The 17,797-nt window shown below is 45.7% G+C and overlaps 1 protein-coding gene across 2 annotated transcripts in view; it reads right to left on the bottom strand.

Annotated features, from left to right (window-relative positions):
* The window catches only part of CCS (copper chaperone for superoxide dismutase), a 353,047-nt gene that overhangs the window by 297,056 nt on the left and 38,194 nt on the right, over positions 1–17,797 (bottom strand). For both annotated transcript variants that reach the window (XM_082270566.1, XM_082270567.1), the window contains exon 2: positions 3,533–3,670. In XM_082270566.1, coding sequence (XP_082126692.1) covers positions 3,533–3,670 — 138 coding nt within the window. The remainder of the gene's footprint in view (positions 1–3,532; positions 3,671–17,797) is intronic.

Below are 17,797 nucleotides of genomic sequence, written 5' to 3'. Positions count from 1 at the left end.
ATAAGCAAACCACTCTGCTCCCCTCCATCCTGCACCCGGCACGGAAAGCCCCTGTCCCAGGGAGGGGGCAGGGGCTTTCCGTGCCGGGTGCAGGATGGAGGGGAGCAGAGTGGTTTGCTTATGAAACAAGATGTATATCTTCATGTTGGTATATAACACAGTTCTACATTGAGACGGAAAGGGATATTAAGATCTTCCCCCCACACCCGCCGGCCACGGCTGGGTTACTTTCCAGATCTCTCACATCCCGTGTCGGCGGCCGAGCTGTCAGGACCGGCTCGTACTGCGCGCGCATCACCCAGGCGCCTGCGCAGTACAAAGAGCCTGAGTCACTGACGGAAGAAGCCGATTACGTGCAGCTCCTTATGCGCATGCGCGAACGGCTTTATAAGGCCGGGGAGCCGGCGTCTACCTTCACTTCCCTCTTGAGGAGGGAACAGGACGGACGTGGACCAGCTGCGGTGAAGGACCTTACCTCCTTTCTTCTCTTACCATATCTCCCTTGAAAAAATGTAAGTCTGGACGAACATTCTCCTTACTTGAATGTCACAAATAAAATACTTTTATCCACGCAATTACAATTGTATAAAACACCTCATAGAAACCCATGACCCTTTTCAGAACGATTTACTGGCGGCAGCATTTCACTTTGGACTGTAGCAATAGGAGAGACACCTTCCCTCCCTCTAATCCATTTTCACTACAACTCTGCAAATGTAAGTCTTTTATTTGGGTTTGGACATCTACATAAATTACCTATCTTGGGAGATATAATTTTATTTATACATATACATATATACCCTTTCAGAACGATCCAGGATACAACTGGAGCAATAATCCAATATCCACATATGAACACCTCCAAATCTGGATGTGAGTAGCCAATAATGGCAATATATGATCCTAAATCCTTATACGATATGATATTACAATAAACAATATATCCTTCCAGACCATGGTACCTTACAGGTCTTTGCTGCAGGTCTAGAGGAGACAGAGGGAATTTTGGTTTGCAGAAACAAGATTTTAATACAAGTATGTATTTATTATTTTTGTATATTAATTATACGCATATTTCCAATCAACGGAAATATTAAATATCATTGATTATATATTACAGCTGGGTGACAGAAAACTTTGATAAAGGCTAATACAGCCGAAACGCGTCAGAAATTATGGATGAAACTCTGTGAACCACCTATCCCTGAGCTACACACGGGATACACAGAGACAAGATCCATAACTGTCACAATTTATCACATATGTCACGGATTCATCTAGAATCCCTCTTTCCTTATCTTTTTCACATTGGGCCTATACCCAACACCAATGCTCACTATTGAGATAATATTATCTTATCATTATTTATGTAATATTGGTAATAAATTGAGATATAATTTTACTTATGTTTAATTGTTACTTACTTGCCCACAAAGTCCCATCCCCTTGGCTTGAGACACCAAAAAACACCCTCTTTTTTCAAGATATAAGGGACGGAGGCAACACCTACTCACACCACCTATAAGATCAAACCCCCACCCCCTCATTCAGTCCCAAGGATTGCATGAGGACACAAGGCCATACAATGCGATTAGAGGAAAAGCGTTTTAAACTCAGGCTAGGCAGGGGGTTCTTTACTGTTAGGGCTACAAGATTGTGGAATTCTCTACCACAAAAAGGTAGTTACTGCGGGAAGTATGGCTACTTTCAAAAGACTCTTGGACGTACATCTCAAGGATCAGAACATTAGGGGTATGAGAGATGATTACGACCACACACACCTACACAGGTTGAACTGGATGGACTATTGTCTTTATTCAACCTCAAATACTATGTAACTATGTATGCAAAAAGAAAAGGTAAAAGTGAATCTCTCTCAGGCAGTACCTGAGAGAACGTGGTCTCTACAGTCCCTGTGTGTTTCTACCTGGCCTGAGGAAACACGATAACTGAGGGCTGTGGGGAGAAGCCTCCAATTTAAAGTCTATGGTGGGTGTGCGTTTCCTGCTTTAGGAGGAGGAGGAAATACGCTTTCATGTGCTGTATTCTAGCAGGCATGCTAACTTCCTAGACACCACAGTATACATCAGAGATGACAAGCTTCATACTTCGATATACAGGAAACCGACTGACCGATGCAGCTATCTCCACAGTTCAAGTTTTCACCCCCAACACACTAAATGGGCCATCATACACAGCCAGGCCATCAGATACCACTGAATCTGTTCAGACCCAAAAGACAGAGATAAACATCTCATAACACTAGCAAACTCCTTCCGTAAGAAAGGTTACAAAGACAAAACCATCAACACCGGCATAAACACAGCCTTGAAAACCCAAAGGGAAAATCTTTTCCAATACAAAGACAAAAAAACAAATAACCGTGTGCCTCTAGTCACCACATACAATCCAGAACTAGAAGGGATAAGAAAGATAATCAAAGATTTACAACCCATCATAGCAGAAGATGAAACTCTGAAAGGAATATTCCAAAAACCTCCAATACTGGCTTTCAGACAACCACCCAACTTCAGACATAAACTAATCAGCAGAAAACTTCATTCTGATTATGAAGTCGCAAATAATGGGAGCAAACCCTGCCATAAAAAACGCTGCAAACTGTGCAACCAGATCAATCTGTCTAAAAGTGTCACACACACAAATGGGATCTTTAATATTATGGGATCATACAACTGCACCTCCAATAATGTTGTGTACCTCATCCAATGCAAAAGAGGTAGCAAAGGATCTTATGTAGGCGAAACAGGACAGAAGTTGCAAGCGAGGATGAATTTGCACAGACATACCATCAAGGAACATAAAGAAGATAGTTTCTGTACACCTGTGGGACATCATTTTTCACAACCGGACCACACTATAGAAGACCTCAATGTTTTAGTTCTTAAAGGGAATTTCAGAACCATGCAGGAAAGGAAAAATTTTGAACTAAGAATGATACTTCTTTTTGACACAAAAAATAACGGCTTAAACTTAGATATGGGTTTCCTTGCTCATTATCCCACAGTTTTACGACCCCCTCCGTTACTATCCCCCCCCCCCCACCTTCCCCTGTCTTCAACTCTCCCTCTATCTTATCTCACTAATCAAGCTAGTTTTATTACCATGCCAGTTTAACTTATGCTTGTTTGGTTTTTTCCTTTTTTTTTTTTTTTTCCTTTGGCTTAGAGATTTTGTGTTTCTTTACCATGCTGCTAACATTTTGTGGATCAGTAGTGCTTGGATCTTGATGAAGGGGACATACCCCGAAAGCTTGTCCTGAAAAATTGTATGTTAGTGCAAATAAAAAAAGTATCATGGACAGTACTCAATGGTCTCTGTCGCAAGTGCACTAATACGGCTACAATTACCTCAAGCATGTGCTGTCCTGAAAGACGTGAGAAAAACCTCTCCTGTTTAAATTCATAATGTGAGTGCCATGTGTGCAAATGTTCCACACCTATGCATGTAAAATGAAGTTTGTATGCTTTTGTATTCTTTTCAAATATTAGAAAAATAAACAGTGGTACTGTACGTGATTTAATGCTGCCCATTCCTTTCAGCACTGCCCTTCTTCCTGAACTCTCAATCAGGTTCTGCACTTCCAGAGCTGGTAATATTGTATCCACTAGAACTGATTCAGACTCCAAGTTGACAGTAACGTTCTGTACACCTGGGTATATAAATAAATACAAATTAAAAGAAGTTGAAACAAGATAACGTCAAACTTGCATATAATGTAGATAAAAGTAAATTAGAAATTAAAATTAAAAACATTAAATGGAGTAATATATCAAAACTAGGAATGCACTGATACCAGCCATTTGAGCGAGTATCATTACTCGTCCCAATATAGTCCTGATACCAATACCTTGTGGTGCAATCTGCGTCAATACAAAATGAATGGGCACAAATCGCACTGCAAAAAATAGTATCCATGCAGTACATATCTGGTAGCAAATCAGGGCCACTGAAGGTGCTCACAGGGCTGGAGGAGATGTAGAGGCAGTCCAACCCCAAGCTGACATGACTTCCGCCCTATACCCATGGGGTCCCAGAACTTTTCCTCCAGCGACCCTGATTTTCTATCAGATATGTACTGTAAGTTTTAACATTGTTTAAACTGACTAGATGGCACTTAAATTCCTTTACGCACACACACACACCACATGAGATTCTTTGCAGAGCGATTTGCACAAAATATATATTTTTTTGTATTGACATAAATAGCACCGCAAAGTATCGGTACTCAGTACTGGCGACTACTGATTAAGTATTGGTACTTATACTCACTAATTAAAAAATGGTTATCGGTGCAACCCTAATTAAAACTTGAACAGCCAGAATCTGGAGCAGCTGTACATACCAACCAATCAGTTTCTATCTTCAGCTTGTTCAGCTGAAGAAAGAATAACCCCAAAAATCAAAATAATTGGAATATGGTCTTACCGTAAAATCCATTGTTTGATGTTCATTGACGGTCGACACAGCTCCAGAATTTTCTAACAAATGGGATATGCTGCCCCCTACAGGAGTAGGTCACTAGGCAGGAAAAAGCTTTACCACACCTGTGGGATATACTCCCACACTCTGCTATAGGCATTCAGTTTTGTTGCAAGCAGTGTCAGAAGAAAAATAACCCAACTCAATAAGGTGGGTGCTGTGTCAGTCAATAATTATCAGAGAAAAGGATTTTAAGGTAAGACAAAAATCCAATTTTCTCTTTCGTTCATTGACGGACACAGCTCCAGAATCTTTTTACCCATTGGAACGTTCCAAAGCAGTGTTAAAATTGAGGGGTGGGAAAAACACAGCAGGAAAAAATCCCAAAAGGCTAAACCTAGCCTACTAGGTAACATGGAGCTCAACCAGTAACCACTTGAAGCTTGCCTGAAAACAATACACCCTCAAAGAGGACCAGGTCCTCTAACACAATGGCCTGCAAAACCTTACGACCAAAAGCAGCATCCGCAGATGCAGTACATCCACATTATAAAATTTAGTGAAAGTGTGCACAGACGACCAGGCGGCCACCTTGCAAACCTGTATCACTGATGCCTGATGGTGGAAAGCCCAAGAGGCACTATATGCCCACGTAAAAAGCCCATTAACAGGGAATGGAGAAACCAGACCCTTGATGGAAAAGGTCTGCACTACCGTCTGTCTTCTCCATCTAGAAATAGTCGCGGCAGATGCGACCAACCCTTTGCGAGGTCTATCCATAATGGGCAAACAGTAAGGCTGATTTCCTAAACAGCTTGGTTGACACAAGGTACACCCTGAGCCCCCGACCCACATCCAAAGAGTGCAAGGCAATCCCCCTAGGATAGTTAGACTTCGGACACAGAGAAGGCAACATAATGTCTTCATTCAGATGGAAACCAGAAACAACCTTAGGAAGGAAAGACTGACAAGGGCAACACACCACTTTATCTCTGTGAGCCACCAGGTAAGGTGAACGACAAGACAATGCCGCCAGCTCCGACACCCTGCATGCAGAAGTAACAGCCACCAAGAAAGCGACCTTCTCTGATAATGTAAGCAGAGGAAGCTCGCAAATATTTTTGAAAGGCAGTTCCTGGAGAACCGACAGCACCAAATTGAGATCCCATGGAGGCAACGGAGACCGTACTGGGCGAAATCCCTGAAATAGGGTGCGAACCAAATGAATGCGTATCCAAAGGACAGTAAATGAAGACCGTAAAGGCCGAAAACCTGGCCCTAACGGTACCCAAGGCGAAGTGCTGCTCAACACCTCGTTGGAGGAATGCCAAAATCCCAACCACCGAAAGGGAATGGGGATGACCTCCAAGAGACTCGCACCATGCAATGTATGTCTTCCAGGCGCGATGGTAAATACTGCTGCTATTTTCCTTTGCAGATATAGTCTCATTTACTGGAACAATAGCATAATCACTGTCAAATATGGTTTTTATTAACTATATTACATAGGATTCACTCTAACAGGTTATGATGGGAGTGCATGTACACCTATTTGCGGGGCAACGTTCATGAGATTAAAATGAAAAAATAGTGCGCTCAACCAAAACCTATTGCATAAAAATGCATAGGTAATAAAATGATGTGAGTATATAATGTTACAACACAGTGTCAACAGTGATAAGGTGATAGTATAATATCACCAAATTAAACAACTGTGATAGTTGCAGTAGCTAGCAGTGCAAAATGTCGCTAACGAAAAAGTCTTTCAGTGGATGAAAAAGTGACTTTGCACAAAGCAAAGTCTCTAAATAAGGTGAACTGATGATATAAAGTGACATCTTCCAATCTTGCAACTGCAAACCAGCACCATGTGACCCAAGATGCAGAGGGGATAGAATGGCCCCTTACCAGATTCACTTAAGATAGAAGGCGTAGTGACCAATAATCACACTCTCTGTGGTAAACAGTGTCTGGTGTCACCTGGTGGTAATGCAGGATTCCTACCAGATAATGATGGAGGGCAGACTTGGAAACAAAAGATGGTGTATAGCTTCCTAAAATCAGGATGGTTCTCAGAAATGGCTTCAGCTCCTAAAGCATATATAAACGCTTTCTTTCACAGTGGAATATAGGGTTCACATGTGCAGATGGTGGTGCATATCGAGTATATAACTAACGCAAGAATAGGAAGAATAAACGCTGATAGTGCATTAACCTTTACAAACACTTTATTAAGAAAAAGACATGCACTTACAGTGCATTGCGAAAGTATTCGGCCCCCTTGAACTTTTCAATCTTTTGCCACATTTCAGGCTTCAAACAAAGATATAAAACTGTAATTTTTTTGTAAAGAATCAACAACAAGTGGGACACAATCATGAAGTGGAATGAAATTTATTGGATATTTCAAACTTTGTTAACAAATAAAAAACTGAAAAATTGGGCGTGTAAATTATTCAGCCCCTTTACTTTCAGTGCAGCAACCTCTCTCCAGAAGTTCAGTGAGGATATCTGAATGATCCAATGTTGACCTAAATGACTAATGATGATAAATAGAATCCACCTGTGTGTAATCAAGTCTCTGTATAAATGCACCTGCACTGTGATAGTCTCAGAGGTAATATTGAAATGGAAGGAGTATCAGACCACTACAAATCTACGAAGACCTGGCCGTCCCTCTAAACTTTCAGCTCATACAAGGAGAAGACTGATCAGAGATGCAGCCAAGAGGCCCATGATCACTCTGGATGAACTGCAGAGATCTACAGCTGAGGTGGAAGACTCTGTCCATAGGACAACAATCAGTCGTATACTGCACAAATCTGGCCTTTATGGAAGAGTGGCAAGAAGAAAGCCATTTCTTAAAGATATCCATAAAAAGTGTAATTTAAAGTTTGGCACATGCCACCTGGGAGACACACTAAACATGTGGAAGAAGGTGCTCTGGTCAGATGAAACCAAAATCGAACTTTTTGGCAACAATGCAAAACGTTATGTTTGGCGTAAAAGCAACACAGCTCATCACCCTGAACACACCATCCCCACTGTTAAACGTGGTTGTGGCAGCATCAGGTGGAACGCACGTCGTGACGTCACATGAGCTCGGTGGAACGCAAGCCGAAAGTGCCGCTCTCCACATCGTAGCTCACACGTGTGACGGCGTTTTATTCGATTTTTTCCTGATTTCACTTGCTTTATTTTATATTTGGACTTTGTCATGGATTATCTGGATTGGGTGCAATAAAAATATCAGTTTTAAATAATGGTACTGCACTATCTGGACCTTTCCTTTTTATACATCCCTTGCTGGAGGTGGATGACAGGAGGAGCATTGCTGCAGGAAAAGGTACCTGTCTGGAGGGAACGCATCCCGACCCCGGGGGGTCACTAAAGCTCGTATAGTCCTAGTGTCATAAGGCACATAGGACCCACGCAATCCGGTGAGTGTGAAATTCATCTATCTTGTCACGGTGGAACACAAGGAGGGACACCAGGGAGAGAGTGGATTGGAATAACCTATCACGAAGCACCAAGCACTATTCACTGTGCACTTTATTTTTAACTTTTATCACCAAGAAGTCACATTATTATAAACTTTTATGCACATGAGCTTATTTTGCACATGAACTTTAAGGAAGTCTTATGAGAACACTGAATTTCTGCACTATATATTAACTTGCATTTTTATTATATTTATTATCATATTTATTTATTATTGAAATCTTATTTAAGTATATTTATAATTTTATATATCTTTTGCATCAGATCACGGGGTTTATACGCAATTCACAATTTTTAAATATTGCAATTATTACTTTTTAAGCAAGCGCTATAGGTAATCCTATATAAACAGATTACTTTACATTTTGATCACAGAAAAACTGCAACCCCTGGATCAACCAGTCCGCCAGCTCCACAAGGGCAGGAGGAAGCTGTTCCCCCTACAGATCCTGGTGCAAAAGCTTTGCCCACTCCGTTAAAGTCTGGGACACCAATGCTATGGTGAACACTGGCCTAAGGACCAAACCAGCCACAGTAAACCTGTGGCGGACCAAAAAGTCTTGGCTCTCCTGTCAAAGTGACTATAATATACAAGAATAAATTGTGCTAGGACATAAAAATATCAAACGTATTGGAAGGAAGTGCAAAAAAAAAAAAAGTCCATAAAGAACAAATGAGCAGCAGACACAATGTCCTCTTGGTAAAGGATGATCAGAAATTCAAAATAAGTTAGCCGCGCTCAGAGGAGATACAAAGTTCTAAAAACGATCCCCCAGTGAAGATAAATCAAAAAACGTGCTGTCGGTACAGCCACCACCAGGAAGGTATAAACATGCAGCCTCTTACCAGATGGACTAAAAGAGACAGCATTCAATCAGGCTCAATCGAAATGAAGTGGACTTCTGTCGCAGACCAACAGACGGATCCAGCCAGGTAGCATAAATATATCATACAGGAGGTGTATGTCCAAGGGAATGGACCCAACATAAAAAGTGGTTCCTCGTAATAAAAGTGAAATGAGAATATCATTGCGCAGACAATCAGTGTCAAAGTGGTCTTTAAAAGCTGGAGACTCCTCCACCGGATTAGAGTGGATTTATTCAGCCTGGAACCTGATATTCACCACAGTTGGGACTGTCCACTTTTTTATTTTAAACAGGAACTCTTCAAAGGGACACTGTCTAGCGAAACACTTATGCACCGACCTATTGCGTTTAGGTCACTCGCAACAATTTTGCCAAAATAGGCGGGAAAAGGGAATACCTTTGCCACTTTTGGGGAGCTGCAGGTACCAAAGGGGCAACAGCTGCATCCTCCATTTTTAAAAGTTGCCCGTACCGATACAAATCAGTGCTTCCACATGCACAGTTTCATGTGCAGCTGCGGTAGAAGGGGAATCATCCTCACTAACAGAGAACTCGAAGTGCGTGGTCGCAGACCCAGTAGGGTCGCTACATACTGAGCTCACCCCGAAACATAATCAGGGGAGACCACCGACTGCGATCGCACAAGGGGATGCCGGCCAAGGGTCCAAAATTGGACCACCTACGAAACTCCGCAAAAGACTGGGGGGTCACCTTAAGAGCCCACCATAGAGGACATAGTAGAACATAGCCCCACTTAAAGGTGGGCCACCCACAGTGACGCGGACGTGCAGACAGGGTACCCCCGCTCACACAATAATGGTGGCAAGACTCCCTAAAAATGAACCATCTCCACAGTGCCACCCAGTTCCAGGGAGGTGCCAAGCTGACCATATGGCCCAGCAGGCTGCAGCCACGGCCTAAGTTCTTGTGGAGGCTCAACCGCAAATCGCATGGATACTACGTCTGGCAGATGCCCAAGGGGGGGGAGTTGGGGGCTAAGGTCGCCCCCTAACGGCAGGGTCCCACTCGGCCGCATGGCCTAGTCAGCCGCGGCCTAAGTTTTGAAGCTGCCAGGACCCGAGCCCCAACGGATCCGACCACCCAGGGCACTGGAGGGGGAAGGCGAATGCTCACACGGGAGGAAGTGGCTTGCAGCCATCCTCACAGGGGCCACCCCACAGGGTCAGCCGAGTAGGCTTTAAAGCCGTGGCCTAAATTTCAGGCCGGATCCGGCCGTGTGAGGCGCGTACCCGCGGATGGTAAAACATCCACTCCCCCAGCCCCAAAACCACCGTAGGGAGCCCCGAGGACATCCCTGCCCTAGTCACCAACCCCCAGGTAGGCAGGGAACCCTGCTCAACCCCCTATTGCGCCCGGACAGCATCAGCAGCTCATCCAACAGCCCGGTTAGCAGCAAAAACAGCCAACACCCCCATAGGAGCACGTGGCAAAGCCAGCTCACAACCGCAGCGGAGGGGGGGGGGGGACGAAAAACCCACAATGACCGTTTAGAGGGGCTGGGAGGAATGGAAGGAGAAATCCGGGGATCCGACCATCCCAGGGAAGGGCCCATATCCACCCCAAAAGACCACTTACCACACAACAGGAACCGAGTGGCAGACCACTGCACCATCGGATCGGGGGGTGCTGCGGGCCAAGAGGCATGCTGCGACACAGGCCAGGACCAGGTCGTTTGCACCCTCGCAAGACGTTTAACCAACAGATCAGCCCCCGTCCAGTGAGACTATGTTGCACTCGCTGGTCGGACTGGGGAGACCTTAAGAATCTAGAATATCCGGTCTGTTGCCCAGTCCAGCAGTTGATTGTCACAGAACAGAAAATAATAAAACAGGAAAAGCAACCGAAATTTTTGTAAAATCTTACCGTAAAAGTCCTTTCTCTGAGTCCTCTGACATTTACTGCCCACTCATACAGTCTTCTCCAATGGGTATTGACCTCTTATCCATAGGAGCAAGCTAGGCATAAGACTTGTTAAAAACAAAGTCATTTACATAGACACACCTATGGGGGCTGTCCCACTGGTCCAATACCCCCCTGCTATCAGCCATCCCAACTTAGCTTGGTAGCAAGCAGTTAAAGTCCAAAGACCCCCAAATAGAAGGGCGGGGGCGGCGACTGTCAGAGGACTCAGAGAAAGGAATTTTACGGTAAGATTTTACAAAAATTCAGTTTTCTCTTACGTTCTCTGACAGTCGCCGCCCACTCATACAGTCTTCACCAATGGGATGTCCCAAAGCAGTGTAGACATGAGGGGTGGGAAACGTAACCGTCATAAAGGCAACACAGCACCCACGTCAGAGAAAAGAACCTTACGTGAACAGAAAGGTATCCTCTGGACAACAGAAAAAGCTCAACTGGAGCAACAACCCAGGAAAGCAAATAACGGGGAAACAACCCCAACAGCCAGGGACCGCAAAACTAGGGTCCTCCTTAAGGCACTGCCGCACACAGAACTTTGCGGCCAAAGGAACATCAAGTATGTAGAACTTTGAAAAGGTGTGCACTGACGACCAAGTCGTTGCCTTGCACACCTGGGCCACCAAAGCCTGATGCCGGAAGGCCCAGGATGTACTCACCGCTCTGGTAGAGTGCGCCTTGACAGGGAAGGGCGGTACCCGTTCCTTAATCGAATAAGCCTGTACAATCGTCTGTCTGATCCATTTTGAAATGGTCGCCACAGACGCAGCCATACCCTTCCGAGGTCCCTCGGGAAGGACAAAGGGAGAATCCGACTTCCGAAAGGATTCAGTGGACGACAGGTAAACCCTGATCGCCCTGACAACATACAAGGAATGTAAAGCAAACTCCTTAGGATGTTTAGGATTTGCACAAAGCGAAGGCAAAACAATGTCCTCATTAAGGTGGAAATCAGAAACCACCTTCGGAAGAAAAGACTGGTTTGGTCGCAAGACCACCTTATCCCTATGAACCACCAGGTAAGGGGAGCGGCAGAACAAGGCCGCCAACTCCGACACTCTGCGTGCAGAACTGATCGCCACCAGAAAAGTAACCTTTTTTGACAGTAGAGGCAGAGAAATTTCCCTGAATTTTTCAAAGGGAGGACGTTGCAAAACGGACAGAACTAAGTTCAAGTCCCAAGGAGGTAGAGGCACCCTCCGAGGAGGGGCCAAGTGACGCACACCTTGAATAAAAGGTGCGAATCAACGAGTTAGATGCCAATGGTCGCTGGAAAAGGACGGCCAGTGCAGATAACTGGACCTTAATCGTGGTCAACGCCAGGCGCTGGTCCACACCAGTTTGTAGGAAGGCTAACACCCTCGCCACCGAGTAGGAACGAGGAGGGAAACCTCTGGATTCACACCAGGCAAAATAAGCCTTCCAGGTACAGTAATAGATCTTACCGGACGAGGCTTTCCTAGCCTTGAGCAAAGTAGGAATGACCTCAGATGAGAGACCCCTGTCTCTCAGGACCTGGCTTTCAACAGCCACGCCGTTAAAGCCAGCGACTGTAAAGCAGGATGGAAGATCGACCCCTGAGACAGTAGATTTTCTCGTAACGGCAGCCGCCATGGAGGCTCGACGGCCAGTTGAATGATGTCTGCGTACCAGGACCGACGCGGCCAGTCCGGTGCCACCAGAATCACCAACTTCGGTTCCGAGACCAACCTGTGGAGGAACCTGGACAACAACTGAATCGGGGGAAAGGCATATATCAGACGATATCGGTGCCAAGGCACCACCAGCGCATCTGAGGCGTCTGCCAGAGGATCGCGCGTTCTTGCCACGAACCTTCCCACCTTGTTGTTTAACCACTTGCCTACAGTGCACTTTCACCCCCTTCCTGCCCAGACCAATTTTCAGCTTTCAGCGCTCTCACACTTTGACTGAGAATTACTCAGTCATGCAACACTGTACCCATACAAAAATTGTGTCCTTTTTTTCACACAAATAGAGCTTTCTTTTGATGGTATTTGATCAATACTGGGTTTTTTATTTTTTGTGCTATAAATAAAAAAAAGACTGAAAATATCGTGAAAAAACGCATTTTCTTTGTTTCTGTCATAAAATTTTGCAAATTAGTTATTTTTCTTCACAAATTTTGGCCAAAAGTTATACTGCTACTTATCTTTGGTAAAAAAAAAACCAAATAAGTGTATATTATTTGGTCTTTGTGAAAGTTATAGAGTCCACAAGCTATGGTGCGAATCATTGAAAATTGATCACACTTGATCACACCTGATGTACTGAAGGCCTATCTCATTTCTTGAGACACTAAAAAGTCAGGAGAGTACAAATACCCCCCAAATGACCCCTTTTTGGAAAGTAGACATTCCAAGGTATTTAATAAGGGGCATGGTGAGTTTTTTCCCACAATGCTTTGCAAAAAGAAGATTTTTTTTTTTTTTTTTACAAATTGCCGTATTAACAGGTTATTTCTCTCACACAGCACATGTATACTTGAAACTACACCCCAAAACACATTCTACTACTCCTTCTGAGTATGACGATACCACATGTGTGAGACTTTTTCACAGCCTGGCCACATACAGAGGCCTAACATCCAAGTAGCAGCGTCCGGCATTCTAGGAGCATAAATTACACATATAATTTCCTGACAACCCATCGCACTTTTGAAGGCCCTGGAGCACCAGGACAATGGAAACCCCCATAAAATGACCCCATTTTGGAAAGCAAACAGCCCAACGTATAATTTTTGAGGCATAATAAAGTCTTTTGAATATGTAATTTTTTTCCACAAGTTTTTGGAAAATGTGGAAAGAAAATGAAAACACATTTTTTTTACACAAAGCTGTCCATTTATGCAATATTTCTAACACATAGCATGTACATAGCAAAAATTGCACCCCAAAAAACATTCTGCTATTCCTCCTGAGTATGGCGATACCACATGTGTAACACTTTTTCACAGCCTTGCCACATACATAGGCCTAACATCCAAGTAGCGCTTTACACAAAGTTGTCCATTTATCCACTTTAAGACTGGGCCTATTTTTGACACTTGGTGTTTACAAGCTAAAATCATTTTTTTTTGCTAGAAAACTACTTGGAACCCCCAAACATTATATATTTTTTTTTAGCAGAGACCCTAGAGAATAAAATGGAGATCGTTGCAATATTTTTTATCACACCATATTTGCGCAGCAATCTTCCAAATGCGATTTTTTTGAAAAAAATTCACTTTTTTTTAACTAAAAAATAAGAAAACAGTAAATTTCGCCCAATTTTTTTCCATAATGTGAAAGATAATGTTACACCGAGTAATTAGATACCCAACATGTCATGCTTCAAAATTGCGTATGCTCACAGAATGGCGCCAAACATTGGTACTTAAAAATCCCCATAGGCAACATTTTAAAAATTTCTGCAGGTTACTAGCTTAGAGTTACAGAGGAGGTCTAGGGCTCAAATTATTGCTCTCGCTCTAACGATCGCGGCGATACCTCACATGTATGGTTTGAACACCGTTTACATATGTGGGCGGGACTTGCGTATGCGTTTGCTTCTGCGCGCGAGCTAACGGGGACAGGGCGCTTTCATTTTTTTTTTTTTTCCTATTTATTTTTATTTATTATTTTTACACAGTTTAAAAAAAAATGTTCTGATCATTTTTATTCCTATTACAAGGAATGTAAACATCCCTTGTAATAGAAATAGGCATGACAGGTCCTCTTTATTGTGAGATCTGGGGTCAAAAAGACCTCACACCTCACAACTACACTAAAAAAGAAAAAAAAAAAAAAAAATTGTTGAAAGAGGAAAAAAAAAAAAAAGAAGAAGCGGCCCTTTAAACCGGTTGCTAGGCAACGTCTTTTGACGTAGCTCCGGTCCTCCAAGACCATAGAGTTGAGTGAGGGCCATCTTGCCCTCACTCGACTTCCTGTCTCTGAGGATCCGGGACCGGATAGTTTTCCCCGCTGCCGGCGGGTCCGGTAAGCTGGGAAAACGTCTGGGACGCGGCAGGAGGGGGGGGGCACCTCTTCCCCTGCACCGTAAGGGTAATTCCGCGGCGAATCCGCCACTGGGACCACCCTTATCTGAAAGCCGACCGCCCGCCGTTTCAAAAAATACCGGGGTTATGGGGGCTATCTGCTGCCATAACCCCAGTATTTAGCTTTTAATGGCCGACGCATATAGTCGTTAGGCGGTCAGTAAGTGATTGCATGTATATGGCAAACAGGTGACGATGACTGATGGGGTGACAGGTGACAATGACTGATGGGGTGACAGGTGACGATGACTGATGGGGTGACAGGTGACGATGACTGATGGGGTGACAGGTGACGATAATTGATGAGGTGACAGGTGACGATGATTGATGAGGTGACAAGTGACGATGATTGATGGGGTGACAGATGACAATCACTGACGTGGTGACAAGTGACGATGATTGATAGGGTGACAGATGACGATCACTGATGGGGTGACAGGTGACGATGACTGATGGGGTGACAGGTGACGGTGATTGATGGGGTGACAGGTGACGGGCGATGGTCACTGATGGGTGACAGGTGACGGGCGATGGTGCACGGCGGTACTGATGGCAGTCTCTGGTGACCGGTGAACTTTAGGCTACGTTCACATGTGAGCGTAGCGATCGCGGGCAGAATCACTGCGATTCTGCCCGTGATCCAGAAATCATTGCAAATCGCGGGACGCCTGTGCGTTGCCCATGATTTGCAATAGCACCCCAAACGCTGTGCGATGTTGCTGCGATTTCCGCCTGCCGAATCGAGGTAACATCACGCAAACAACGCATGACGCCCCAAAGAAGCTCTTGTACCTTTTTTGGGCGTCATGCGATATTTGCGCGATGTTACCGCGATTCGGCAGGCGGAAATCGCGGCAACATCGCACAGCGTTTGGGGTGCTATTGCAAAAAACGGGCAACGCACAGGCGTCCCGCAATTTGCAATGATTTCCGGATCGTGGGCAGAATCGCGGTGATTCTGCCCGCGATCGCTGCGCTCACATGTGAACGTTATGGGTGTCAATTTCTGGGCACTGATGAGGTGACTGTTGGGTGACAGGTGACATTGGGGGGGGGGGGGCTGAGGACTGTGTGGGGACCTTTATTACTGTGATTTTACTTTTACAGGTACACAGAGCAGTAACTCACTATTTCTAGCTCTTCTCTCCTCACACTGGAAACTGTATGAGGGGAGAAGAGCTAGTAACAGTGAGTCACTGCTCTTTGTTTACATTTTGTGATCGGCTGTGAATGGATTCACAGCCAATCACATAGTAAACAGTCACTGTCAGTGACTGTTTACTACTGCCGGTGACAGCTGTGTTCCTACGGAACACAGTGCCACCGACATGACCGCGCTGCGCTCTCCCGATCGCGCATGCGCGGTCATCTCCCGGGCGCCTCCATTGTGATCGGCTGTGTCATTGGAACACAGCCGATCACGTGGGAAACAGCCACGCCCATTGGCTGTTTCCCCCCTGCCGGTGACGGGGGGTGTCCCGGGAACACCCCGACACCGGCAGTGCAGGGCGGCGCGCACGCGATCGCGCGCCTGCCCTGCATTCCTGGGATCACATCATATGACGTCTTCCCAGGATAATGGTCGCACCGCTCCGCCGTCAATTGACGGCGGGCGGGAAGTAGTTAACAGGGACACGAACAGATCCATATCCGGAGATCCCCATCTCGCACACAGCATTTGAAACACCTCCAGGGCGCAAGGACCATTCCCCCTGATCCAGGGTCTGGCGGCTCAGATAATCGGCCTGCCAATTCTCCACACCCGGAATGTGAACTGCCGAAATCGCCGGGACACGAGTCTCGGCCCAAGGCAGAATACTGGTCACTTCCTGGGCCGTCCGAGCACTCCTGGTGCTCCCTTGGTGATTGATGTAAGCCACCGCAGTGGCATTGTCCGTCTGCACACGTACAGGGCGGCCCTGAAGACGTTCTGACCAATGGAGCAGGCACAGCCTGATCACTCTCAATTCCAAGATGTTGATTGGAAGAGAAGATTCCTCCACCGACCAAGTGCCCTGGGCAGACAGATTGCCCAGGACGCCACCCCAGCCCGACAGGCTGGCATCCGTGGTAATTACCGTCCACAGCAACGGCCGGAAGGATTTTCCCTCCACTACAGCCGGGGACTGGAGCCACCACAGAAGATCCACTCTGGTTTGGCGACTCAGAGACACCCTCAGGTCCAAAGACTGAGGAAGCCTGTCCCATCTGGCCAGTATCTCCGCCTGGGGAGACCGCGTGTGAAACTGTGCAAACGGTATCGCCTCGAAGGCTGACACCATCAATCCCAGGGCCACATACAGGTCCTGAGTGACCTGACCTCATTCTGCAGGGTCCGGAGCTTGTCCTCCGGCAGAAACACCTTTGTTTGGGCGGAGTCCAAGACCATTCCCAAATATGGGAGTCGAACCGAAGGAGACAAAGTCGACTCCTGAACGTTGATGGTCCATCCGAACTCCTGGAGCGTCTGAACCGTAGTGGACAGAAGGCGCAGCAGGCTCTGACTGGCACTCGATCTTAACAGGAGATCGTCTAGATAACCCAAGACCGCAATGCCCTGTGCCCGTAACAGGCCCAGAACAGGAACCAGCACTTTGGTAAACACCCTTGGAGCCGAAGCGAGGGCAACGCCACGAACTGATAGTGTTCCTCCGCCATAGCGAATCGGAAGTACCTCTGATGACCCTCGAAAATGGGGGATGTGTAAATACGCATCCTTCAGGTCGATAGAAGCCAGGAAGTCTCCTGGACTCAGGGAGGCCAGCACCGAGCGGAGCGATTCCATGCGGAACTTTTGAACACACACAAAGCGGTTGAGAGCTTTTAAGTCCAGAATCGGACGCACCTTGCCCTCCTTTCTGGGCACAGTGAACAGATTCGAGTAAAACCCCCGAAATCTGTCCCGATGCAGCACCGGGACTATTACCCCCTGGGCGAGTAGATCCTGCACCGCCCGATGAAGATCTTGCAACCGATCTGGGGTCAAATGAAGATTTGA

The sequence above is a fragment of the Pelophylax lessonae genome, assembly GCF_965119305.1.
Source record: "Pelophylax lessonae genome assembly, chromosome: 10".
Taxonomy (NCBI): domain Eukaryota; kingdom Metazoa; phylum Chordata; class Amphibia; order Anura; family Ranidae; genus Pelophylax; species Pelophylax lessonae.
The sequence above is the reverse complement of the archived record's forward strand: the minus strand, read 5'-3'. Positions and strand labels throughout refer to the sequence as shown.